The sequence below is a fragment of the Clupea harengus genome, chromosome 16, assembly GCF_900700415.2.
Source record: "Clupea harengus chromosome 16, Ch_v2.0.2, whole genome shotgun sequence".
In the NCBI taxonomy this organism is placed as follows: Eukaryota; Metazoa; Chordata; class Actinopteri; order Clupeiformes; family Clupeidae; genus Clupea; species Clupea harengus.
Genome location: NC_045167.1, coordinates 19,526,031 through 19,553,001, shown reverse-complemented (window position 1 = coordinate 19,553,001; position 26,971 = coordinate 19,526,031). Strand labels below are relative to the sequence as shown.

The following is a 26,971-nucleotide window of genomic DNA, read 5'->3' as shown; positions in this document are numbered from 1 at the left end:
CAGGCAGCTCCTGGCATGTGCGTGACAAGCCTCTGCCAGCCTCTGTTGTTTGCAGCCGTCGGTTCCAGGCATCTGACTCAGCACCTCCGCACCCTGGAAACAAAGACAAGCCAGCTGTCAATCCCGCTGCGCGTGGCAACGCTCAATCACCTTAATGAATCCGCCCGCCTTTAAGAGAGTATTAATGCTTTCTCCTGGCCGACTCACAAGCATTCTTCCTGACTAACTGTGAATTTATATATTACTGTAAGAAAATCATCAAAGGGCTTTTTTGTTTTCTTTGCAAAATCAGAATGACATATCTACTGTGTTCTTGTGATGTGGTGGAAAACTGTGGTAGACGTCAAATTTGGTATGGGAAAATTAAGCCCTAGAAATCATAACAGGAATACTAAGAGGATACGGAATAGATTCCAGAGCATATGCATTAAATATACTGCACATTCCATAGGCATGAAAAATTCATATAGGGTAGACTTATATACAATCACTTCAGGGCTCATAAACAGCGAGGGCCAAAAGGAAATCAGATTCAAGGATCCTCTTCGTAAAAAAAAAAATTGAAACTCCTGGAAGTTTAAGTGTGCAGCTGCAAACCTCATTAGTCGGACTGGAACAAAATCATGAATTTATAAAGACGGGAATAAATGAATTAGGCGGGCGAAGATTGGGCAAACGCTCTCTTCTAAATGCCACATGCAAATCACAGAGAGGGCCCCAGGAGGACCATATATGGTGGGGATGCTCCATCGTCAACCTCGCGGTGGGATGTCATTCAAATTCAATTTACGGGCGCGATGACATTTTATAATGGAGTGTCTCCTCAGCATCCTACCGACACCCTGGGCCTTCAATTTCTCCAAAGTTTCTCAGAACAGTGTGTTCCAAAACACTCATGCGCAAATACTCTCTCACAACACACACACAGATGTACATGCACACACACACACACACACACACACACACACAAACACAAACACACACACACATTGCTTAGGGGTGTTTACCTGACATTTTCTAACCTCGCATTTAACAAAACAAGCTTGAAGTGGTTTGCATTTAAGCACCATGTTATTGACAGTTGTGTCATGGGTACAAAATTACGCTCTTGTCGCCGGATTTTTCGTATTCTTGGCAAAGTCAAATTAACGCACACAAATTGAGACACAGAAAAGTGTTATTGCTTTTAAGCATTAGGTGGGTAAGGTTTGTGTGTGTGTGTGTGTGTGTTTGTGTGTGTGTGTGTGTGTTGTTTTTGTGTGTGTGTATTTCACATGAATGCATGAGCAAACTGCAATTTATTTTCCCATTATTGGCCCGTAAGTTCCATGTTCCTTTCTAAACGCTGGCGGTCTTCTATTGCACACGGCCGGCGAGCTTCTCTTTCCATTTGGCACTGGATACTGTGTGGGGCGCTTAAGCCAGACATTCTGTTCCTCTTGTCCTTGCCCGCTTCTCTGTGAGTTTCACTTGATTCAGCTTCAGTTGTATTAATATATGTACACATTCACAAGCTAGTGGTTCACTTCAGCTGTTGCAATATTTAAAGACATCTGTATGTGAAAATCATACCCCAACGATGTCCTCAAGGTAGGGATTATAGTCTGCATGCAGCAGGTACTTGTTACATCAGAGGCCAAGTATGGCTGTGAGAACAGATTTCACTAACTTCCACAGAGCAAAAAAGCCTCCTGATTGGTCAGAGGGCAGAGAATTACGGATACACATAATTCCATACGGTCAACTATCATTGAAAAAGAATGCTCTCTGACCAATCACTGGTCCAGTATGCTGGCATGTTCATAAGCATGGTGAGGATAGCAGCATCACCAACAGGATATGCATAATTCAGAATCAGAATCAGAATTATTTTAATGGCCAAGTATATTTACATATACAGGAAATTATCTTGGTGGTTGGTGCATAGGACATAAAACACATAACATAACAACAAAATAGCAAAAACAACAATAAAAGACAAATGTTTTACAAGATATAAATAATTTGGGCATGTGCAGGGCTAAGATGCAGTGAATTGGAATTGGCAAACCCAGAGTCAGTGTGATGCAGGGGGCTTGTTTGTGAGCACCACTATCGTGGGGAAAAAGCTGTTCAGGTGGCGCAAGGTTTTGGTCTTTATAGCCCGGAACCTTCTGCCAGATGGGAGTCTCTGAAATAGGTGGTGACCGGGATGGGAAGGATCAGCAATGATCTTGCCTGCTCTCTTGCTGGTCCTGGAGTGGAACAGGTCTAGGAAAGACGGCAGGTCGCAGCCGATGACCTTCTCGGCTGACCGAATGATCCGCTGCAGTCTGCCTTTGTCCTTTGCAGTAGAGGCAGCGAACCAGATGGTAATTGATGGGGTGAGGATTGACTCAATGATGGCTGTGTAGAACTCGACCATCACTTTCTGCGGCATGTTGAATTTTTTTAGCTGCCGAAGGAAGAACATCCTTTGCTGGGCCTTCTTGATTGTGGAGGTGATGTTCTTCGCCCACCTTAGGTCCTGTGCCATAATTGTTCCCAGGAATCTGAAAGACTCCACAGTGTTAACTGGGGAGTCACACATGATGAGGGGGATGGTTGGGGCTGGGCTCCTGAAGTCTGCTACCATCTCTACTGTTTTACAGGCGTTCAGCTCCAGGTGATTCTGGCTGCACCAGAAAGCCAGGCTGTCAACTTCTTTTCTGTAGGCTGCCTCGTCCCCATTGGAGATTAGTCCAATGAGGGTTGTGTCATCCGCAAATTTAAGGAGTTTGACAGAGGGGTGGCTGGAGGTGCAGTTGTTGGTGTAGAGGGAGAAGAGTAAAGGAGAGAGCACACAGCCTTGTGGGGCTCCAGTGCTGATGGTCCGGGGCTCCGAGACAAGCTTGCCCAGCCTCACACGCTGCTTCCTGTCTGACATCTTCACATTCAGATGCCCTGCCAGTCTTCTCTTGCCTTTATGAGAACATGCCAGCCGCCTGTGTCTGACTCTGACTAAGAATGAGCGTGGTGTCGACGGCACAACTGAGGCACAGAGCTGCCCCTTTCCATTCAACAGACACCCAACTATTGAATTATCCTATCAATTGATCATCCATTTTAATTGCTGCCGCGCGGACATGTTAAATCAAGCACGTAATTAAATCAATTTGGGTCATTCAACGTAGCCCTCCAGCTGATAACAGGGGATGTGGCTTCTAGAGACTTATTTTTCTTTCTTTCCTGGCCTGTCTTTTTCCTCAAAGAAACACCTTGAAGCTCCACACCTCTTTATCATCACGTTACATTCAGGGTCCATCCCCTCCCAACCTTTTCATGTAGGATTATTTGTCTTTCTTTTCATGCTCCCCCCACCCCCCATGTCTTTTGTTGTTTACAAGCATCCAAATTGACCTTTTTCATGTGGGAGCATGTTGAGCTTCTCCTGTGGACATTGCCATGGAACACCAGGCTTCATTGTCTCTTCACCATGGCCTTAGAGGCTAGTCCGCCAACTCCCTGCATCATTCTGTGAACTACTGCACGACTGTAATGACTGTTTTGGTAAACAGAGAACCTCTCTCTACGTTTAGATGTAAATAATGACTAAATGTTTTTTTTTCTGTTACAGAAAACGCTCTTCCATCCTCTGAGACGCGATTCCTTTGTTGTGACACTGAAATTAATTTCCCTGACGTGCCATGCGGAGTAGGGCTGTAAATGAAGTGTCTGAAATGTAGTTACCTGAGAGGATGTGGGGGATGATTTTTGCCGCTGTGTGAAAGTAGCTGTGAAGGAACAACCTGCCGTCCCCAAACCGCATCCTCACAAATGAAGTAAATCAAAGGAACCGCGCATGAATCCACATCACAAAGAGTTGCACAGAGGGAGTGAAATTTGTGGTCTGATGACAGAGATATGGAAACCCACAGCAAAGCTAACTGCCATCTGTCATCAAAACCAGGAGTAAACCATATGTGAACACCCCTCGCCCCCTCCCTCTCTCTCTCTCTCTCTCTCTCTCTCTCTCTCAGAGTCAATCTATCTAATACATATGTATGGATGCCCTCATCTCCCTCATGTAGCCAAGTAATGATCTCTCTCTCTCTTTGCTCCATTTACAGAACCACCAGCAGAACAGAACATATGTATCTTCTGCTTGTCCCGCGCTAATTAGCTAATGAAGTACTAGACCAGTGACGAAGTGGACCCGTCCCTGTGGACACAGCAGACATGAGAGGACATTGTCATGGTTAGAGTGTATTGATTCCTAACATGCGTTCCAACCCCTTTAACTCACCATTAGGTAATCAAGGCCACAAGAGGCCTACTGACTGTGCAAACACTTGTTTGGGATTTCCTGAAGATCATTGCTGTTGTGACTTCAGAAGAGTGTGATGTGTTAATGGAAGAACCTTGCTCCCACACTTGAGAATGGCGAGCAGTTGACCACAGTGAATGATTTAGTTCGAGGTGTCACAGTTTTCAATTAAAAACGTGTTAGTCTCTAGAGGAGATTAAACAGTTATTGAACATACTGCAGAATTCAATTAATGAATGGAAATTATTTCCTTTAACAGCTTTTTTAACGGCATATCCAGAAAAGGTCATTACTGCAGATGCAATTTAACAGATGTAAACATTTGGCATGTCATATCACACACACACACACTGACACACACCCCCACACACACACACACACACACACACACACACACACACACACACACACACACACACACACACACACACACACACACACAGACATATGCCGACACAAAGACTACACATCAAACCATCGCTAAAATTACAGTCAACTGTCACTTTAAGGGCACTGTCCAGGATCCTGTAGTTTCCCTTGTGCTTGTGTGCTCAACCCTTCCCCTCGACTCACAAAGTGATAGATAGCCTTTACCCTGTGAGCACTGAGAACCTCCTTCAGAGCGCTGGCTTTTACACACCCTTCAGTTGAAAAGCAACTAGAGACTTGCGTGTCTTTATCTGAGTAATGTTTCCCTCTTGCCAAAAATATGCGGGGCGACATTGGAAGTAATTTGCGTCGCTGCTCCGTATCTGCTCCCAAAGGACAGGCAGGCATGCGTCCCGTGGCAACGCAAGCTAATCACCTCATATCTGCGGAGTAAGACGAGCTAAGAACCGCATGGATGCCGTCCCACTGTAGTCTCCCTCCCAACTCTTCATCTCCATGCTGTGCTCTGGCTTCCCCAAGGACTGAATTATTTCAGATAGACTGCTCTGTACCTCTTTATTCCCTATCAGTTATGGCATCAATCAACTCATTACTGTCTCCCTTCATATCCTCTGCAACACGGGGGAGTCTGTGAAGTGTGTGAAGTGAAGACCTGCCAACTTGTGAGAAAGTGTGTAAGCGGTATGTAATGTGTTTTGTTTATTTTTTTTAAATCACCGTAAGTGTTTCGGAAAGGGGATCACGTATTGCGTCACTGGGCTGTTGTGCATAAAAACTGGCATCTCTAATAAAATTAAGGAGTCTTTATTTATTCATCAAAAATACAGTCGAAGAGCAGCATACCCTCATGAATCCAAAATGTGTGAATAATTTCCCTTTGACTGCGCATTTAACAGCCCAACAAAACACACACTATTTGTGCTCCTGTCATGGTCCCCTCTTTTGTAGCCTCTAACTCTACACTCTCTTACCTGGTTTGGCTAAAAAAGGAAAGAAGAGACCCGGGGTAATTGCCCCCAAAGGGACTGGTAACACTCAATGTCCAGTAATCTAATTGGTTTTCAGACCGGGCTGTAAGCATGTACAACACACGCAACAAGGTGAAGGTTGCATGTCTTGATTTGCTTGGCAAAACATAGAAGGGGACCCTTGGGATGGGAGATGGACAGCTGTGGTCTCTCAACCTAACATGCTACGTTTGATCGACATAGTTCATTGAAAATGATTCGACGTGGCTGTGGTAACAAGCTCCATGGACACTCCACAAGGTAGCAGATTAGAGGATGAGGTCAAAGATAACAGAAGAAACACATACAGAAAGAGAAAAAGGAAGAAAGAGAGAGAGAGGGAGAGAGAAAGGAATGAGGAGATCACACAGAAAGCGCCGGGAGCAGTAAGCTGATGTGCTTGGCTGAGAGCTTGTAGATTGTGGAGTTTGTTCTGACCTTTAGCTGACGTTTGAGATGTATGTCCCCCTAAATATGAGACATGTCTGTTTTCCACTGTGGGCTAATTCAAGATGACGTGCACGATCAAAGCTGTGCCGGGTGCCTTGCTGCATGAGAAGCAGCCTGTTCACACGCCTTGGCCTTTGCCTCTCACAGTCTCTGTTGCCTTCTCGTATTCTGTTTCTTTCTTCCTCTGTCTTTCTCTCTATCTCTCTCTTTCTATATTTATTTCCCTCTCTTCTTCTATCTCTTTCTCTCTTTGTCTCTCCCTCACAGTGGCACATCCGTGAGTACACTGTGTGCTCTTCAGGATCCGACTGTTTTTTTGTCTCGCGATCCACAAAACAGGCAGTCGCTAGCACAGAGTCGCTAATTGAGATGTGCTTGCCTTGCCTCAGTTCAGTTCTGTCATTGAAACATCTTACAGTTCTGAAACATGCACTACCTTGACCTTGACACAGCGCTGTGGTGGTCAAGAAGACATGGCACCCAGATGTCCCACTTTAATTATCCCTCAGCTGCCAAGTCCTTCCCTACAGCCACCGTCTCACCCACTCTCATAACCCACCAGTCTCGGCTCTGCTTTCCAGCTGCTCTTGTGTGATTGACAACCAAGCCCTGGAGGCAGGGACATTCAGTGGATCTGGAAGTGGACACATTTCCCATTTAATTGTCCCCACACCTAGACGTGCTTGTGGGTAATTGACGACAGTGGAGGGAGCGGTCACCTCTGCATATCCTAATTAGGTAAAGTGAGGAGCCCCCTCGGGCGTCCTCTGTTGTAGATCAGTGCTCCAGATTGATTGGATTATGGAGAGGAAGACGGAAAGAAAGAGGAAGAAAGAAAGAGAGAGAGAAAGAGTGTGTTTACTCAGCATAGAAAAATAAGCTTCCTAATTCCAGTCACAGGTATGATAAAGTGGACCTCAGGGCTCCCACTAGAAGGCTTTTCTTCCAACAGACCACAACCAAGAGAGAGACCTCTGAACCAGCTTATCCTGGCCACTCAACATCCAAAATGGCCACACAACACAAACTGATTGAAAGGAATCTGACTTAGAAAACCAGTACAAAGAAGTACCGGAACTATATACGTATTTACTCAATGGCAAATTATGAAGCCATAAAGTGTGACTGTAGCTCCATACCAACTACATGTATCAATGAGCGCTGATAATGTATAGACATTATATGACATATAGACATTGTATAGACAAGATTAGGAAATGAAGAATACCAGACATAGAGGCTGTTGGCATCCAAGAGACGGAATAGGTACATACTGGCAATGGAAATCATCAGGCAGCTGAACTGAAACTTCCTTCAAACAATTATTTTGTTACATATCTTTTGTTCGGTTTGCATTTCTCATTCTTTCCTTCATTGATTCCCTGTGGCCTGTAATCTTGTGACGTGTTTTAAAAGGAAGCCAAGGGAATGCTTAGTTCCCTGCCGTCATATATCACGTCTGTCCGAGCCTCTCCCTGTGAAGATATTAATTAAATGTGTCCAGAGAGATTGCCACGGGAACGGAAGCTCGAGTTGATTTAGCGGCCTGCAAAGGTTGGTGACCTCCATTACTGGTCACAGGGTTTCCAATTACAACTTCCTGATTTGGTAAGAAGGCTCTAACTGGGAGACAGAGGGAGGCTAGCTCATCTCTGATTCTACTCAAAAGCCTTCCCATTCCATGGTAACAAAAAAGCTATTTCTGTCAATATGTTTTACAGTCCTTTTTCCATCAGAGATCTAAAGGAGCCAACTCGCTTTCTTCTGAGTGCCATGTTGTCATCCCCAAATCCCCTTCTTTATTTGCTCCTTTTTTTCTTGATTCTTCATTCATGCTGGCTGCATTAAAGTTTATTAAATATTCATGGTCTGACGGTGGTTGGTCAGGAACAAGCGTGTCGTTTGATTTGAAGCAGACATGAGAAATGTGGAAACAGCCAGTTTACTCAGTGTTAAGGCGAAGGGTACAAGCACCCCACGTATTAGTATTCCACTGGCAGGACAGTGCTATGACAGGCATAGTCACCTGAGAGTCTGAAATATTAACTTCTTGACACAGAACTGTCAAAACACATATGCAGTGTCTTAAGAGTTTGGAGAAAGGGGAAAGTGATGCTGAACAGTAAAAATCCTGCTATGAGCCATTTCTCGACTTCTTTCATGTTTCTAAGTTACTGTTGTCAACCCGGCAGTTAAGCCACTAATATTCCCTTATGAAAGATTTACGTAATGGGGCGGTGGTACAGGGGAATGTCTGCGATATTGGACTGTCTTAAAGTCATACACGCACACACACACTCACACACACACACACACACACACACACACACACACACACACTGCCAAACACTGCCTTTGAAGTTACCACACAACTAGTACCACTAAACAACCTGCGATGCACCTCAGAGTTCAGGGTGGTGCAGCACACCAACTGAATCCTCTTACTGCAGAAGCTGACAGACCCAATCTTCTTTTTGAAAAAGTGTCCCTTTCTCAATTACGAAATCATAGCCACCTCTTTTTTATTGAAATGATCAGATAATTGCCATTTCTGTGGTTGTAAGTTAAATCCCAGTGCTCATTTAAGTCTCTCTCTGTCTCTCTCTGTGCGTGCGTGTGTCTGTGTGTGTGAGTGTGTGTGTGTGTGTGTGTGTGTGTGTGTGTGCGCGCACAGCTTCTCGGACGAGCTATATTGGGATGGAGGAGGATCGGGGAAGGAGTGGGTCATTTATCATTGGTGACTGCTGAGCTCCACCATCTCTGCACGCATCAAAGTTGGGGGAACAAGCCTCTCTGTGCGGAGCATAGCCATGTCAGTGGCAAGCAGATAAACCGGTCAGCGTGATGGATGGGTGAGGAAGTCTGACGCTCCGTTTGACCAAATCTAGCCAACTTCTAAACAAAGATGCTTCTGCCATTGCACCAGTAGCAAGCAGAATCCTGTCACTTTCTTCACTAATGCATGGTCATAGTATCAACGAGTTTGTTAAAGCCTTGTGCCACGCATGTCTTATTATGTAGCAGAACATATATATAGGTCTTGTTGTAAAATGCATGTATGGATTGATATACAAGTTGATGTTGACAGAAGACAGCGGTGGTATCATTTTCTTAGCTTTAATTTAGCTGAAAACCCCGACTCCTCGAGTTCAATCCAGTAAATTTGCTTCCACGTTTTGCTGGAAACGCTGTTGCGGGAGAGAGAGGAGGGGGAGGCGCTCTTGGATTGGACGCGCCGCGGTTGTCAGGACTGGAGGAGGCTGGGAAGAAGGGACTGTTGTGTTAAGGCCGCCGTGGGAGAGCGCAGCACACTGTATTCGAAAAGCGCGAATGACAGGAGATTCAGGACAGTTTGATGTCTGTCTGGATTATGACGCTGAGTACACTTGTCCTCACTTGTCGCGACTTCACTCTCCCGGTGCTTCAGACACAGCATAGCCTACTTTCCTCCCTTGACGAGCAGCGCTAGTTACCGAAAAAAGAGCCGAAGCGACGAAGCACTCTTCCCTTCAAGGGAGCGGACTGTGATGACAACCCAAACGAGGACGGAATCTAAATTGACCTATCCCTGCATAATCTGAAACTCGACCGCAAGAGAGAAACTTTGGTAGCTACAAATGTAGATGACACGGCAACAGATATATTATCGGTCTGCATAGCCGTGTTTGCCAGGGAAATTAATACTAACGAGGTACAATAGAAACCCGGTTGTTTAGGACTTCTGAAAAAGACCAGTTTGTGATACTGCGCAGCCTGCTACCCGACAGTACTCTCGTTGTCTCTTAAATAAATAGGATGGACGTAGACTATGTGACGAGGCACTATTTCGTGTTACCGTGTATGAACTCTGTTCTGTTTTAGCCTTGACTAATGTTGACTACTTGTATGGTCCAAGCACATCTACAGTTATGTGTTTGGTAACTAGCAGCTAAGTCGATCTTTTAGTGGAAGCCTTTACTGTTGTGTACAAGCATTTTTGTACTCCATTTCTTGTATTGAGAAAAGTAGACATCAAGACTGTTTGAACTTGTCACCTGTCCTCTCTTAAAACAATTCACTGTGGCAAGTCAGGGCGCGCATAAACTGTGGCCACTCAAAAATAAAGGACGGTGTTAACTCAGTGGCGTGCACTTGGACCTACTGGATGTAGGTGCTGAGCAATAGGTGCTGTTCAGACTCCATGGGTCCTGACGCGACCCAACGCCACACACATTTCATCGCACAAGGAAGAAGATAAGTCTTCACGTCCAGTCCGTGGATAGTAAAGGGAGTGGATGATTATCGGATTGTAAGGTAAGCCTGTCACCTGAAAGGATTTAGAATGACCTAGTGGAAATAATAATAACAATCCCAATCGCATGTATTTGTTTTCTTCCTCTGAAGGAGCAATAGGGATTTAGGGATAAGGTTTGTCCTGTCTAGAATCTCTCAGCAATTACTAAACCACAAAGCATTTCATCTCCTATAGCTGTAACTAGTTAGTCTGCCTGTTCCCCAGTGCAGAACAAGTGCACTATTGATGACCCTCGTGGACTCTCCAGATGCGGCGTATCAGTAAAATAACCACGTCCAATCACTGCCCAATGCAATCACCGTAAAAGCTACCGGAGACGGTACCTTGACCCAGATTTAAAGTGACTCTTTTGACCGAAGTAGGCACCTTCACTTCATACTATTTTCTGTGCTCTCATGTCCTTACGACGTGGCAGTACAGGAATTACAACAGTATAAGATGTACGTTAGATGTGAAAATACGTTTAATAAATTCACTAGCATTTGCTGTGATCTTAAAACGTACGTACAATTACCAGGAACGTTATTGCATTTTTTTAAAGTGGGTTCTTGACTTATCTTTGGTTCATTGTATCGGGTGGAAATGGACCATGTTAATGTTGCTGTGGATGTTTCGACGCCATAAAAATAATCACTCAAGGTCAATAAACTGACATCAGGAGTCCATTCAGAAAATACATGTGGGAGCTGTTTAAGATTCATTCGGCTTGATAGCTGTTCATTGGTGATGGGTAGTAGTTTCTCTGCTTAACATGTGGGTGAGAGCGAGAGCGCGTTAGTCACTTTGAAGTTTGTTTTGCCTAGGAACGAACACAACAAGATCAAATGTTTTGCATGCTCTCATATTAATGTTTTATTGGGTCCATGATTCCCTTTAAATCATTTCCCTGATGTGAAAATCCGTTGACATGAAACAAGGATAAAGCATGATTGCTTTGGTAGTAACTGCACATGTGCTTCATTCTAATCGCACCACAACTGCAAACATCCTGTCTTGAGGATGATAGTTAGGCTGATCATGTTCTTTTTTTGTCTCCATCTTTGGCATGTGCTTCTCTTTCTATACTTCCTGCAATAGGCATTTCACTCTCGTCCATGATTGTCTGAACATGCAGGAAAGGGTCTGCTGCATTGCTGAACACACACACACACACACACACACACACACAAACACACAGAAAGAGAGAGAGAGAGAGAGAAGATGGTGCTGATAAGGAATCTTCATAGCTACCCAAAAGCATACCCATATGCTGTACGTATCAATAGAATCACCATACTTCATGCTATGCTCTTTGCAGAGAGACTTTTGTATAGCTGTCAGGCAAGGAGGAGCGCTATGAATAGGCAGTGAAATAAGACTTTTATTGCAGTTATATAGTGGTGTGAATATGAGTCACAGATGGCTATGGAGGAGGCAAGGTTAAGACTCCAATGTGTGACAGCATGACTCAGCCTACTCAATAGAAAAGCCTTGATACAAACTCAACTCAAGGCAAGAAAGGGGCAGTTAGGAGTGGAGGAAGTGGAGGAGTGTGTGTGTGTGTGTGTGTGTGTGTGTGAGGGAAGGATGTTCTGCTGAAGTTCCGACCTGCATTGTAAAGCTTAGAGAGCCTATTGTGACTCTTTATTTCAAGAACCCTTCATAAATACTTCTTTCTGATGCCTGCCCTCTCTAAAATATCCCTCTTTCTACCTAGAATAGACTTTCAGATTTGAAATTTGGTTCAGGGATGAGTCATTTCAGATGAGGTCCATTTTGAAGTTTTCTTTGGTAATTGCTGCTTTCCCAGATCTTTCTTTGCTCTAATATTGGTGGTATTCTTGCCTTGTTCATGTATGCATTCCTAAACCATTTGGCAAGAACTAAAGTATGTATGAAGTCCCCCCCCCCCTCTCTCTCCGTGTCTTTGTCACTCTCTTTCTCCATTACACTGTCAATCAGTCGGCCACCTTCCTGTGGACCGTATTATCTGTAACGAGGTTTATTTTAGCTCTCTCTCTCCGCGTCGCTGCTCTTTCCCTTCTATGGCAATCCATAACATTGAATGGCCACACAGTGCTAACACATCTACCACATGCACTCCATGCTGCATGTTGATATTAGCATTTGTGATCCTGACTAAAGCCATTATCTTCATTTCCCACTCTCCCTTGCCTTTGACAATGGCGTGATGCAATGGCAATCTGTTAGCATAATGGTGCTCAGCTGCAGCTAATGGTCCTCTTGAAGATATGGGGGTTGAAATGGGGTTATTTGCCTGTGCCATGGAAATGCTAAACGTCTAAATGATGGCAGTGCGTATGCACTGAGGGCCGTAGATCATATTCGAATGCATGACTACCATAAGTGGAACCCTTTCTGTAATGCTGACTTCTGTGAGCCAGTGAATGAATCATGTGCTCTGGGTGTCTGTTTACTCCATCTCTCTCTCTCTCTCTGCTCCTTTCTCTGTCATGCATACCCACACACACACACACACACACACACACACACACACACACACACACACACACACACACACACACACACACACACACACACACACACACACACACACACACACACACACACATACACACACACACACACACACACACACACACATACACACACACACACACACACACACACACACATACCCCCCCCCCCACACACACACACACACACATACACACACACACACACATACACACACATACACACACCATTGTGTAAGGGCTGCAACTAACGACTAATTTGATAATCGGTTAGTCTGTGATTTTTTCCGATAAATAAATTAGTTGAATAATTAAAAATTCTGTATGATTTATATATTTCAAGATTCAAGGTTTACACACTAACCATGCTATGTTTATAACATATGTTATAAACACATCATAAAACGTATGCAATGCAATAATACTTTTATTGATTGAAAAAACGTTGAAAAAGCTGTGTTTGTTTCAGTACAACATTGAACGGTTCTTCTCAGTATCACTTCAGTTACGTCCCAGCATGACACCATAAACGGGTTCAGTGCCGCAGGCTCATGGACACAACTACACCGCACCTGAGAAAAGAAAAAAAGAACTCTAGGGGAAGTGCTGGTGACACTCCGATGTTAAGCATAGGGTATAATAAAATAAAACTGTCCAACCAAATGCCACGTCAACGCACAAGTTGTTTTGAAGTGAGGAATAACATAATCTCTTGGGGTCGTTATTACAAGATTTACATTCAGTGTCTGTGACAACACGAAAGTGGTTTGTGCCTGCTTTCCTATCACTAATTTTCTATATATATATATACACACCGCATTACTGGAGACATAGCATAATCAGTAGAGGAAACGTTTATGTTTTATTTTAGAGTTTTCAGTTTATATAAACCAAAATTTTGAAGTTGAATCATCAAATTTTGAAGTTGAATCATCATTTTGGTGGAAATTCCCATATCTTAGAATGTCATGCAAGCAGTCGCAGCTCATTGGGTTGTTAATAGTCCTCAATATGGATTTGAACTAGAATTAGCCAAGTCTCCTTCTGCAGAGCCAACATGTTTCCTTTTCAAATACAAGTATTGCAGCCCGTGCTGGTCAACTCTGCATCATGATGACCCTCCTAGCAGAGGCCAGGGTTGGCTGAAATGCTCCTAGATGTAAATGTTTTCAATCGTGCTGATGTTAGCCCCCGTCATTGTTATATTTTGTCTCTCGCTGCAGCTAAGTGACGAACTCTCGATACTCCATAGGTGTAGAGAGAACTTTGTTTCTATGTCTAATGAGTTTGTGCAACAATGTGCTCCATGACATAAGTAACTAATTGACTCTTAAATGAGTTGCCAACTATTTTTATAGGTGCTTTTAGTCGAGTAGTCGTTGCAGCTTTACATTGCATACCCCACACTTTCTGTTGCCTCTCAATCATGCTCCTTAGCTTTCTCCTCTCCTCTGTGTGACTCTTCATTGCTTGATCTCTCTCTCTCTCTCTCTCTCTCTCTCTGACTGCTTCTTTCTTTCCCTCATGGCCTCTATCCTCTCCTTCAGTGCTGGCTTCATCTATTAAATAGCTCTTCATGTACTGTCCTTTGCTATTTTAACTATAGCCCCACGGGGTCTGTCATCCAGAAAATATAGCAGTAAGCCTCAGTGATTAAAATGAAAGGGGGTGATATAACCTTGCAAAGTGGTTGCATGCAGTTTCGTGTTTGTGGTATGTGTGTGTGTCTGTGTTTGTGTGTGTGTGTGTGTGTGTGTGTGGTCACGGGTGACAGGCTGCGGATGTTGAGCCGTGGTCTGCGCGTTGACAGCCACTCATGCTGATTGGCAGCTCTGTTCTCCAGCCAAGGCTGGCCCGAGTTGTGGAGATTCAGGGGGACCTCCGTGGAAGACAGAGGCTGAGTGACTGCCACCTCTGAAGGTGGTGGGGGGGGGGGGGCGGTCACCACCAGAGGACTGCCTCTTTCTCTTCTTAGTATCAGGACCGCACAACATGTGCACAAACACACACACACACACACACACACGGCGCTGGCTTGCTAACAGAGTTCAACTGAGATGGTAGGCCAGACGAATTGCAAACAGTGTCCTGGAGAGACGACCAACCAGATGAATTGTGGACAGAGTCCCTTAACCAATATGACAGACCCGTCGAATCTGTAAAGGAGTCCTGCCGAGATGACAGGCTAGATTAATTGCTAACTGAGATTCTGCAGAGATGACAGTGCAAGTTTGAAATGTGCAACAGAGAGAGAGAGAGAGAGAGAAATAGAGAGAGAGAGAGAGAGACAACAGGCTTCACACAAGAGGTTTTTGGAAAGAAGACTTGTGATCTTGTTGACCTGTTTCCCTCAGCGCTCCGATATTTCCCTGAACAGGCTGCAAATCCCTTGGTTTTCTTTTATGAACAGTCAATCCAGGCTCATCCTCAGGTTTTACGCTCTGTTATTACAGTGGGTTCAAGTGTGTTTGTGTGTGTGTGTGTGTGTGTGAAGAACGTGTGTGTACATATCTCTCTATGAGATAATTATGTTGATCAGACAACACGACAGATGGTGTGTTTGCGGATGATTTTGAACCGTTACCTGTCTGAAGGTAATTCAATTCACACATCATTTCATTTTCTTTCCAGTTCATTTGGTTTTGTCCAACTCCAGATGGGCTTCGATTTAGTTCTAGTTTTGGTTTTGATTTGTTTTTGCTACTTTTCATTCCTGTGCCTACAACACAAAGAACCCTTCTTAACTTGTCCAAAGCTTTTGTATCATGAGATGTGACTGCATTGTACGTCTTCTGCTGGATCTTGCTTGCAAATGCGTTCCCCACAAATGAGACCATTATAAGGTAATGAGCCTTCTATTTAGGGGTGAGGGTGGGTAAGCAAAATAAAAGTCTTTGAAATATCTTTGCTAACCCTTGCTGAAATAATGAAAATAAATAAATACAAGTGTTCCCTTAGCCTCCCCCACCCCCAACACACACACACAAACAGACACACACACACACACACACACACACACACACACAGACACACACACAAACACAAACACAAACACACACACACACACACAGACACACACACACACACACCATATTCATCTCCCACATTACAGGCTTGTATTTAGAGGCACTCTAATAGAGCTGAGGATTGAATGGCTAGAAACTTGTTATTGAGTTTCCAAGGCAGTAATCAAGCAATTAAATGGGAACACCTCTGGGATTCCACCAAACCAAGTTTTGTGACAGGATGTTCTGGAATGTATTTCCTTTTAACAGTTTCTGTTTATTTGAATAATGGAGTGTGGACTTGTTCTAGGAGAAACTCTTTACATCAGGACACAAATTAGAAATTATAAAATGGCAGTTTTCTTCCATCAGCAATATCAGTCCACTTGGCATTGCTCTTCCTCTTCTTCTTCTTTTTTCTATTTCCTCTTCTTCCTTTATGTGTCTACTTTCTTTTCATTCATCATTTTCATCGTTCCCTTTCTTCATCTTTTCAAAGTAGTGAAAGGAAGTCTGCAAATTTCAGATGCTCCTGCTGCTAAAAAGAAAATACTAAAAAAAGAAAAAAATATTAAAAGAATTTTGTAGTGTGGACTTCCTTTTACCGCCTTGATCAGATATCCGATCTAAGCACCCAGACAGAAGCTCTCTATGAGAACTTAACTTCTTTTTTCCCTCCTCATCTTTGTATCCCACTTCATCTTCCCTCGTTCACAACCTGCTACCACGGACATGCCAGTCATAGCACACAACCTCTTTGTTTAGCCTCGGCAGCACTTGTAATACAAAATGTCACTGTCGCTCTTAAATATCCCAGCCACTTATGCAGACTTGACTTGATCAGGAGTGGCACTGAGTGTGGGACTCAGGAGTGGCATCTGCTAGAACAAGGGCCTTGTCACAGCCACTCGAAGGGGAGAGCAGAGTCGGGCACACGTCAAGCCTGCGAGGAAGGCCTTACACATCCCCGCAATCTCGCAGATGAGGAAAGTCCTCAATTGCCCTCAGAGAGAATGCAGCTCCCGCCCCAAAAAAAACCCACCTCCTTCTTTTTTGGCTAATCCCCGTCCTTGAATATGGTCGCCATGGTGATTCAGAATCACTCACCTTCGTCCTGTCAAGCCCCTGGGTGTCTTACTCATCCGAGAGAGCCTTTAGCCCGAGCGCTTTGGATCCATCTGTCTGTCCTCTGTCTCTTCCTCATTGCTTGAACCTCCTCTCGGCAAGAGTAATGCAAAAAGATTGCGCTAGCTCCACACATTTTTCCAGCAGTGCGTTTGGTGTGTTTTTTTGGTGCAGACAGTTTTTTTTTCTTCAAGCATGGCATTTGCATAGCGTAGTGTGAAATGTTAATTCCACACATTTTGAAGTTTGCATCAAGCACACGCAGCCACAGATCCTTTGGAGCAAGGCTGGCCCTGACAGTGTTGGAGCCCTATAGGCGAGATTGCACGTTCACAGCAGCACAGATTTGATTGGTTAGACATCCTGCCACTCTGCTAGCAAACCCTTCAAAATTTCTTCAGGGGTAGTGTGTACACGCAGCAGAGGCTATGGCTACGCATACAAATTAGCAGGTTTTGATTGGCTATAGCTTAGCAGCTGAGTAGAATGGTGACACTAATCTAGTGCTGTTGTGAGAAGGTACTCTTCTGAAAAAAAATCTTTACAAATTCTTCTGCAGTGCCCCTCTGGCATTCTGTGCCCTAGGCAACCACCTATGGCACGTATCCCATTGGCCACCTCTGCCTCGCCACGGCAACTTGCATGCTGTGATGTTGTAAAGGAAGCACCCAGAGAGCTGTGGAATTGCCCTTCTCACGCCCAGCATTGATCCATCGCCATGCCTTCCACAAACTGTCAATCAAAATCCTCTCCAGCTCCGCAGCATGTTAATAGGAGATTGTGCAAGCTAATGGAAAATGAATCCTCCACTTCACTAATCAATATGGTTGTTTAGAAGGTTTTTTTCCCCTTCCCTCTTTCTCTCGTTCTCTCTTCTCCTTTGGGTCAAGCAGAGCTAGTTTTCCCCTGGTTCCTCTCTGTCTTCTGTGTTTGTTTGTGTGTGTGTGTGTGTGTGTGTGTGTGTGTGTGTGTGTGTGTGTGTGTGTGTGTGTGGTGTGTGTGTGAGGATAATTGGATCCTTTTGTAACCTGTGGCTTGACTTGATTATCATGTAGAGTGGGAAGCTCCTGGGAGACCACCTCACCTCAAAGTTTCTGTTTGTCTCCCTGTTTCTCTTTCTCTTTCTGTCTCTTTTTTCTCTCTGTGTGTCCCTCTCTCGCTCTCTTTCCCTCTCTCTCTCTCTCATTCTCCCTTTTCAGTAGCTCAGTGGAGAGTTGATGTGAGGTGACACGGTAAACTTCTCAACTCCGCACTCTGACGAGTATTAAAAGGACTTAGCTGATTGCGCGAGAGCCTGGGTCTTTGATTAGCCTGTTGGCTTAATGCGCTGTGAGTGAAAGCCCAGTGTAATAACAGAGTAATTATACAGTCTAGGGGGCAAATGCGACCTGCCCCCTTCTCTTTATTCTTTCTTTTTTTTTTTCTTCTTCGATTCATTCCTCAATTTTCTCGCCGAGGAATCCAAGGACGTTGCCGTCGACACCGCCGCCGTGAACCCATTCTTGCTTTGTCAGCTGTCTCTCCGAATGAGCTCGCGGTGGACATTTAAATTTGGACTGATCTCTCATGGGGGTTCAGCAATAAGATTAACGGCTGGGCCCGAAACGCTGTGTAATTTGCATTGTGTTAGCGGACATATGACTTCATTTGCGGGAGGTTACGGCTGGCTCGGAGCGCTGTAATGGTGAACCCGCCGTAGCCAGAGGAGCCTGGTGTTTCTGTGCGGCGGGGGTTTCGGTTTCAGGCGGATATTTGGCCGTGTTGAGGTTTATACCTGCTGTTGCACTCATTTGCCAATGCGGAGATTGAAAATGTACACACGGGGTGTTCAAACATGCCCACGGCCATTCTGTGCATCCACCGCCACCACCCAGCAGCCCTCATTCCCTTTCTGTCTCTCCCTCCCTCACTCTCTCACTCTGTCTCTCTCTCTCTCTCTCTCTCTGTCTCTCTCTCTCTCTCTCTCTCTCTCTGTCTCTCTCTCTCTCTCTCACACACACACACACATACTCACTCCATCTTAATTTAGGGCCTGAGCTCCAGTCACCCTTCAAAAACACAGAGGCTTTCTCCAAAGATGGATTGAGTATTAAATTCACCCTCACCTCCCGTTAAACTCTCTGCTACTGCAGTAAAAATGAGAAGTTAGTCACATTCCTCGTTTCCTTCTCTCTCTCGCTCTCTCTGTGTATTTGTGTGTGTGTGTGTGTGTGTGTGTGTGTGTGTGTGTGTGTGTGTGTGTGTGGGTGGGTGTATGTGTGTCAGTGTGGAGGGGGAGAGAGCAAGAGGATACATTTATATGTTTATGACGTTGTGTATGTGTGTGTGTGTGATAGTGAGAGCAAGAGATAGAGAGGGTGCATTTATGTGTTTATAAGACTTTGTGTGTGTTGTGTGTGTGTGTGTGTGTGTGTGTGTGTGTGTGTGTGTGTTTGTGCCCTTGCATTCGTGACTGTGTGTGGGTGTTTTTCAATGTGTACTGAATATCTATTAAAATTCAACCCCACCTTTGTGTAAGCAATAAAAAACCCTGACCTCTACATCTCTGTCAACATAAAGTCACTTTGAAAGCGGTGAATGGAATATTTCATGCTGACTGTAAACAGTATCACTCATTGTTGGGGGCTTTTCGCTTACAGCACAACTGCAGTGGATCCTGTCCAGCTAACCCTATTCAACTTTCTGCTACGCTGTGAATTATTGTGTAGCACTCTCTTTTGACAACGTCAGATTTTTGCTCTTCAAAAAAGTCAGAGTTTATTAAGTGAGTTCCTTACTGATGTTTTCCGCCTCACCAACTGTTTTTTTTTTTCATTCTGATGGACAGGGTGAGGTTTATTATTATTATTATTATTATTATTATTATTATTATTATATTATTATTACATGACATTTAAAGTCAGTTTCAGTCCTGAGGCATCTGATTCATATTAAGTGTTAATTAATCATTTGATGACTTTAGATTCAAATCAGAACTGAACTGCGCCCAACACATACACACACACACATACACACACACACACACACACACATACACACACACACACACACACACACTTTCTCCTTCATCTCCACGTGACTGACAGAGGCCGCGGGGCCAGCATGAGGTTTTATAGAGAGCAAGATAAAACAAAATTCTAAAAAAAAAGGCCCTCACCAAGATTAGAGCATGACTGTGGTCAGCTGGCTAATTAAACACAGGCCGTTGTAATTTGGAGGCAGATTAAATGTTATCCCTCCTAATAAGGCCATGGTGCAATCAGAACAGAACCCCGAGAGGCAGAGGCAGCGTGGAGGTCTTCTGCTTTGGCTGAGGAATGGAGAGATAGCTGGTGCCTCACTACACAGACAAGGACAGAGAGAGAGATGGAGAGAGAGAGAGAGAGAGAGAGAGAGAGAGTGAGGGAGAGAAAGAGAGAGAGTGAGGGAGAGACAGAGAGACAGAGAGTGAGGGAGAGGGAGAGAGAGAGAGAGAGAGGGAGAGGCGTAATTGCTTGGTTTATGATGATGACAAAGCTGTGATTTCAGGAGAATCGTTGGCCACGGAGAGCACTATTGATGCATTTTCAGATGAATGTCTTTCTTTAGGGGGGCATGGCTGGAATTGAAGAAAGCCAGATTTGAAACAAATGGCATTCTAAATGGAAGTTTGGGAGGAGAATTTCCCCACACCCCTCTCATATCAATCACCCACAATATATCTGAACTCAGTTCTCCTCATCAGCTGCGGAACTAGCTTTGGGCGCTCACGCTCCACCCACCACCTCCCCTTCCACCACCTGTCCTCCTTTGGGATAGAATGGGCTGTGTGCACGGATCCTGCCTCACTCCTGCCAGCCCAGTGGAGTCCTGATCCCTGCCAGGCATTTTAGGACCCAGGCCAGAGACCGCGCCAAACACTTCTGCTCACAAATTCAGAACTCAAACTCGTGAGCGCCTTAGCCTTTATTTTCTTCACAAAAAATTGCAGTCTTTGCAGTCTGAAGGGCCTTTTCAAAACTTCCTCTAGCAAACTGTCTGCTCAAACAGATGGAGGGAAGTTATACACACAAATATTTCCTTCTGGCTTGTGTCAGGCGTTCTGAGAATGTGCTAAATCAGTTCGATTGAAAATCAGTTTGCTGCATGTGCTGCATGTGTTAGGATAGGGGGGCTCCGCACCTCCTCCTGCGCTTCGTTACGCATTCTCGTCAGTCCTGCTGCAGAGAAAAACATTCCTGGAAACAGCTTGAATTTCAGGTCTTTTGTGCGGAGGATGCATGCTTAAAATGTCATTAGCTTCCTGCTTTCATGAATGTTTCGCACCTTATATATTTCTCTCTCTCTCCCTCTCTCTCTATCTCTCTATGTCTCTCTCTCCCCCTAGACTGTGCCATGCACCGCTTTGGCAAGCAGCTGCTGCCTACATAGAGGTTGCTCCCCCTCCTGATTCCGTCCTCTTCGCCCACCCCCAGAGGATGCTGGGAATGTGTCGTGGGCGCAGGAGGTTCCTGGCCTTCTCCCTCGCCCTGCTCTTCATCCCAGCGCTCACCTGGCTCTACCTCTCCGTCGGCAACTTCCAGGGTATGTGACTCTATTCCCCCATGTTCTCTGCTTCTCTCTCTCTCTCTCTTTCACTTTCTCTCTCTCTCTCCCTCTCTTTGTCTTTCTCTCTCTTTCTCTCTTCCTGTGTGTGTGCTTTAGTGACTCTATTCCCCCATGTTCTCTGCTTCTCTCTCTCTCTTTATCTTTCTCTTTCTCTCTCTCTCTCTCTTTCTCTCTCTCTCTCTCACTCTCTTCCTGTGTGGGTGTTTTTGGCTTTAGGGTTGTGGAGGTGTTGTATGAATGTGTGTCTATGACCACTACTTCAGTTAAGAGTTAGGCAGTGACTGCCATATTTTCCCCTACCTTGATTACTTTTCAGCAAATGTGTTTATCAAGAGTTCTCAAGCGCATACTAATTGTTTGATGTCTGCGGATTTAATGACTGGAAGCCTAAAATCCTTCCAGTGTCAGACTTGTAATTGCAGTTCAAATTGCATGAAAACCTAGGTTTGGCAAATATTCTGCTTTTTGAACGGGATCCAGTGAAAGACCTGAACCCAACACCAAGCTCTGAATGTAAAGCAATTATTTGGCTCACTGCATCTGGTGTTTTTGGCACAGGAGGAAGTCGAGAAGATGTCAGCCTATTTCTACTTCTGAAGGTGCTCAATACGGTTCACAGGAACAATTGTGTCTCTGGGCCCCAATACAATACCGTTAATCTGAGTTTTTGTTTTCATATGGATTTGGTTTTTGTTACTTTTCCGCCATGTAGATCTAGGACATAGATGGCATTTCGGTTTGGCTGTGTTTGCCTGCATCTTTTTTTTTTTAAAAGGAAATTGATTTTCAAAGTTTTCTGAAAAGAACAATATTCTGCTGGATTGATCTAGGACCTATAACATTTTCTGCCAACAATAATTTTGGACAAAATAACATGATTAACAAAAAACATCCCTGATAAAAACTGAAAATCGACATTTATTGTTGTTTGGAGAGAAAAACTCCGGCGTGACAGCCTTTCCATACTGTGACTGTGTGACTGTTTCTGTAAGGCAGTCACCTCGATCATGTCCTGTGGGAATGTGTTCTGTGTAGCCTATTCATCAGCAAGCCCAACTCCTCCTGTAGAAGCTGTCATCTCTTTTCTCTAAATTTGTATAGATGTTTTTTTTTCAAATGTATTTGCTCTCATATTTTAGTGTTTGTGTACACAGAAAAATTGTCAGGTAAACACTTGCACCTGAGATATCTCATGCCATCTGCTGTGAGTGAGAGTGTGTGTGTGTGTGTGTGTGTGTGTGTGTGTGTGTGGTGTGTGTGTGTGTGTTTTATGTATGTGTGTGTGTGTGTGTGTGTGTTCGTGTGTGTGTTTGCATGTGTGTGTGGTAGACAAATAATGCATGCTTAGTTAGGCAGTCGCCATCCACTCGCACTCTCACATGAAAGGCTTGTTAGACTTAATCCAAGGAGATGCACTAGGAAGCAGCCAGGTACATTAATCAACTCAAAAGGCTCCTCTGCCGTTGGCTTGGCAACACACTCTCTGCTAGTGTTGTCATGTTCTGAGCTCATGTCATCTCACAGAGGTAAACAATAAGCACATTTGCCTAAACTCAATAAGTGCACCTTCTTGCACTTGTTAGTCTTTTGAAATAGAATTCCAAATGGCAAATTCATAAATGCAGTCCAGTATTTTCACGCGCGTGCCAGACACTAAACACAACCAATAACCTGAAGCCGCTGTTGCTGTTGTGCTTGTTCATTAGGAAATCCACTCAGCCGTTTGAAAGATAGCAGGGACTGAAGACACTAGAGATTTGGAAAATAATTTCTTTCTCTTTTTATGTCTCCCGTTAACAATGTACTTAACTAATCCTACTCCTAACACTCACTTTATGTGTAATGACATATATTTACAGATATAATATATTGCAGTATAATGTAGATTGTATATTGTAGTTAAGTGTTCCGTATGGAGTATCTAAGTATAGTATACGTCATCTGGATCTGTATTTTCTTGCATTGTTGAGCACATGGTGGCACATGACAACGTGAAGCTCGAGATGAGTAGTTTTCTTATCCACAGCACAGTGAGCGTATCTTCTCCCTGCTTGCTCAATGCCTCCAGCCTCCAGCTCATGACAGTGCAGCTAATGGGGGTTTGTGTATTTCAAAACAAATGTCATTGTCCTCGATGCAACTTCATCCCCTGTGCTCTTTCGGGTCTTGTTGTTATTTACGTCACCTGACTGCAGAGGCACGTCCATCGGCCGTGTCCTTGTGACCCGGTGCCCCTGAGCCATGCAGCCCTTCAGCTCACAGCAGCAGTGACTTTGTCAGACTGCGGTGACGGACGCAGAGAATCATCCTTGAGGCGTGATGATGCTGTCTGCGGCGTGTGTGTATGTGTGTGTGTGTGTGTGTGTGTGTGTGTGTGTGTGTGTGTGTGAATGGGCCGCAGACAGACAACACCGGGTGGAGGATGGCAGCGGATGCAGCATCGGCGGAGAGGAGGGGTAGCCATAACTCTGCGCTCTCTCCTTTTGTGCTCTGACAGATAATTCAATTTATTTTGTGTATTTACCTTTCAGGGTGTCCTGTCTCCCTGTCAGTTCATCCGGCTGGCCAGCGGCCAGGAATGCAAAGCAGCTCGACAGGTTGTTCCAGAGCTTTTTAATCCTGGTGCAAAGCCAGGGGCAATGGATTCAAGGAGAGAGTGTGTGTGTTGGGTGGGGTGGGGGGTGGGGGGGACTGCATCCGGCCTCCCCAAGGGTGAGTTTGAGGGAGAGCCCAGTCAGAGGACGTCAAAATATTCCTGAAACAACATTGAGACGGCGCTCTGAGACAACCTCAAGGGCTGCCCTTGCTGTCCATCCTAGCCGACCCGGTGCAGGTATTACCATGCAGATTCTGACGGATCAGGGCGCTGGGCGCTGCGACGTTGGCTGGGTGCCGCTGCCGCTCCGTTGGCGCTGTCAGTCATGTCGCTGGGGCATTTATCGCCGACGTCTCGCTGACGCTTTTTCTGTGAAGGCGATGCTCGGTTTGAGATAATTAAATTGGTTTAAATTGCTCGATTAAAGCAGAATTGACACGCAGTGTAATCACAGCGTTTAAGACCTGCGGTTTTACAAAATGGGTGGAGAGGAATCGGAATAGATTAATCAAACGCATATCAGCTCACGAAAGCTACTGCAGGATACCGCAGTGATAGAGAGTTCTATGTGCCATTTAGGTCCTTGAGGTATATATAGCCCATCTAGTGTCCCAAAAACTCCACTGCTTATAAATAATGGATTGTCTGCTTTTTTTTTTTTGGTGCCTCTAGTTCCTTTTGAACAAATCAGCCCAAAGTACACCAGCCTGTCTCCATCTATAGTAAACAAGAACTGCTGAGTCATACAGAGTGGCCGTGGCGATGGGAGTCTCCTCATTGCCTATTCATGAGCCCCTTCCTGAATATGTTTATTCCAGAAGAGAAGTTGGGCCGTTACCCCAGTAATCTGGGTGCGTAGATTCATACGAAACTGTTATTGGTTTCGTGCTTTGTGGTAAATAAATGCAAAGGCATTGTAGATCTACAAGCACGGTGACCACAGTATCAGAATACAGAGCGCAAACATTTTGGTCGGGGTATTAAATCGAGGAAGCCTTTCTCTGGTTTAGCCTAAATAAAAAATGGTCAACGCCTTAATTTTTCATCAAGCCCCTTGTGTCCAATCAATTACGGCTCTGTGATCAAAGAAATAAATCATGAATGCACTAATTACGTGAGCATTAAATAAAAATCAAGGCCGAGCATCGAGCAACGCGCGAGTGCCGCGGTGGACGGCCGCGCTCAAGTCAGCCTCAAGAGTCGGTTGAGTGGAGCGCTGGTTAAATCATGTAGATGTGTTTGGTCATCTCAAGGCGGGAGATGGTGAATAATGAATGGCTGAAGTGGACTGTGGGAGGCACATGGCGGTCACAAGTGCCCTCAGACTACTACGCTCTGTGGAAGAGGTTTTCTTTCTTTTTTAATTTTGTTATTTTTTAATTGAATATGGGCCAACCAAGCCCTGGGCTGGTGACCATTCTCAACCATGCAGAAGACGGCCAGCGTATTTAAGGGCTGGGGAAGTAATCTCAACTTAGTAGTGAGGTCAAGTAGTTTGCATTGACAGTATTATTGTGCAAATTCACACAGTGTGCAGTAAATAAAGCAGTCTTATTGCTTGGGTGAACAAATCCATCTCTGAAAATGTCCTGAAATAGAGCCATTACCTCATATGAAGAGTTCCTTTGGTTTGGATCAGCCATGCAGTGATATCTCACCGAGGCCGTTGCACTTAGTGTAGAAATATAAGTTCTGTAGAGACATTTTGAGGTTTTAAGAAGGCTGTGATTTTGTTTTCTCCATTGGGTTACACATAAAGCCCTTTGTCCAACAAAAGCAATCGCCTCTGGCCTTCCCTACAATATACTCTCAGCCAGGCTGGGCTGGGACAGTCATTTATTATACTTTTATTTAGCTGGCCCATCAAGAGCATGTTGTCATAGAGACATAGTTGTCAACTGTCAACTATCCATCAGTTAACCATAACCAAAACTTGACCCCAAATGTTAACTACAGTATTATAATAAGCAATACTTATAATAAATGTGCTACTGTTGAGATGAGCCTAGTGCATGCATCTGTATGCCTGGGAGTGTGTGCTTGTATGCAAGTGTTTATTTATGAAAAGGGGTGGATAGTAACATACATTCACTTGAGTATCTGTACTTTACTTGAGTATGTTTTTGGAAACGTATGACTTTTACTCCACTACATTTGAAAGACAAATGTTTTACTTTAGAGTTTAGACTTCACTGCGTTTCTGGGAAGGTTACCGTTACTCATTGCTTTGAAGCATAGCTTAAGCTTTGAATAGCTTTGAATTGTCAGCGGATTCATTTTCTTTTCTTTTTTAAAATGCGATTGGTTGTGTTCGTCACAGGAGAAAACCCAATCACTCCTCAGTCAAGTTCAAAGTGCTTGCTGCAGCTTTTGAACCGTTCAATTTGAACTTGGTGATGGTAATGATGGCTATGGCAGATACTCATGGCCATATCTTCAGTCCATGTTTGAGATTTTTTAAATGAATCTGTTGGCTCTGTTTACCGCAGACAAACACACATTTTTTGAGATGTTTTAAACCTTTTTTATCCATATTTATATATTTTACTGATTGCCTTTTTTTACCATATTTTCCCATCGTTTTAGGTCTAAATTCGTCCTAGGGACAAAACCGATTGAAATTGGTCCAGCACTGTATTAGAATGCTATAACTGGCAACCCGTTATAAACTGTTTCTACAGTTTCTGTACTTTAAGTTTCCGTTTCAGTTTCAGGTTCTATAGAAAGAGAGAGAGAGAGAGAGAGAGAGAGAGAG

At 44.3% G+C, this 26,971-nt stretch overlaps 1 protein-coding gene across 2 annotated transcripts in view; it reads left to right on the top strand.

Moving 5' to 3' along the window:
* The first annotated feature begins 8,846 nt into the window (after nucleotides 1-8,846).
* The window catches only part of LOC105912400 (LARGE xylosyl- and glucuronyltransferase 1-like), a 48,396-nt gene continuing 30,271 nt past the window's right edge, over nucleotides 8,847-26,971 (top strand). Inside the window, exons 1-2 of one of the 2 annotated variants that reach the window (XM_031582522.2) lie at nucleotides 8,847-10,425; nucleotides 21,400-21,596. In XM_031582522.2, coding sequence (XP_031438382.1) covers nucleotides 21,491-21,596 — 106 coding nt within the window. In that variant the 5' untranslated portion in view covers nucleotides 8,847-10,425; nucleotides 21,400-21,490. The remainder of the gene's footprint in view (nucleotides 10,426-21,399; nucleotides 21,597-26,971) is intronic. The other variant, XM_031582524.2, reaches the window with a different exon arrangement.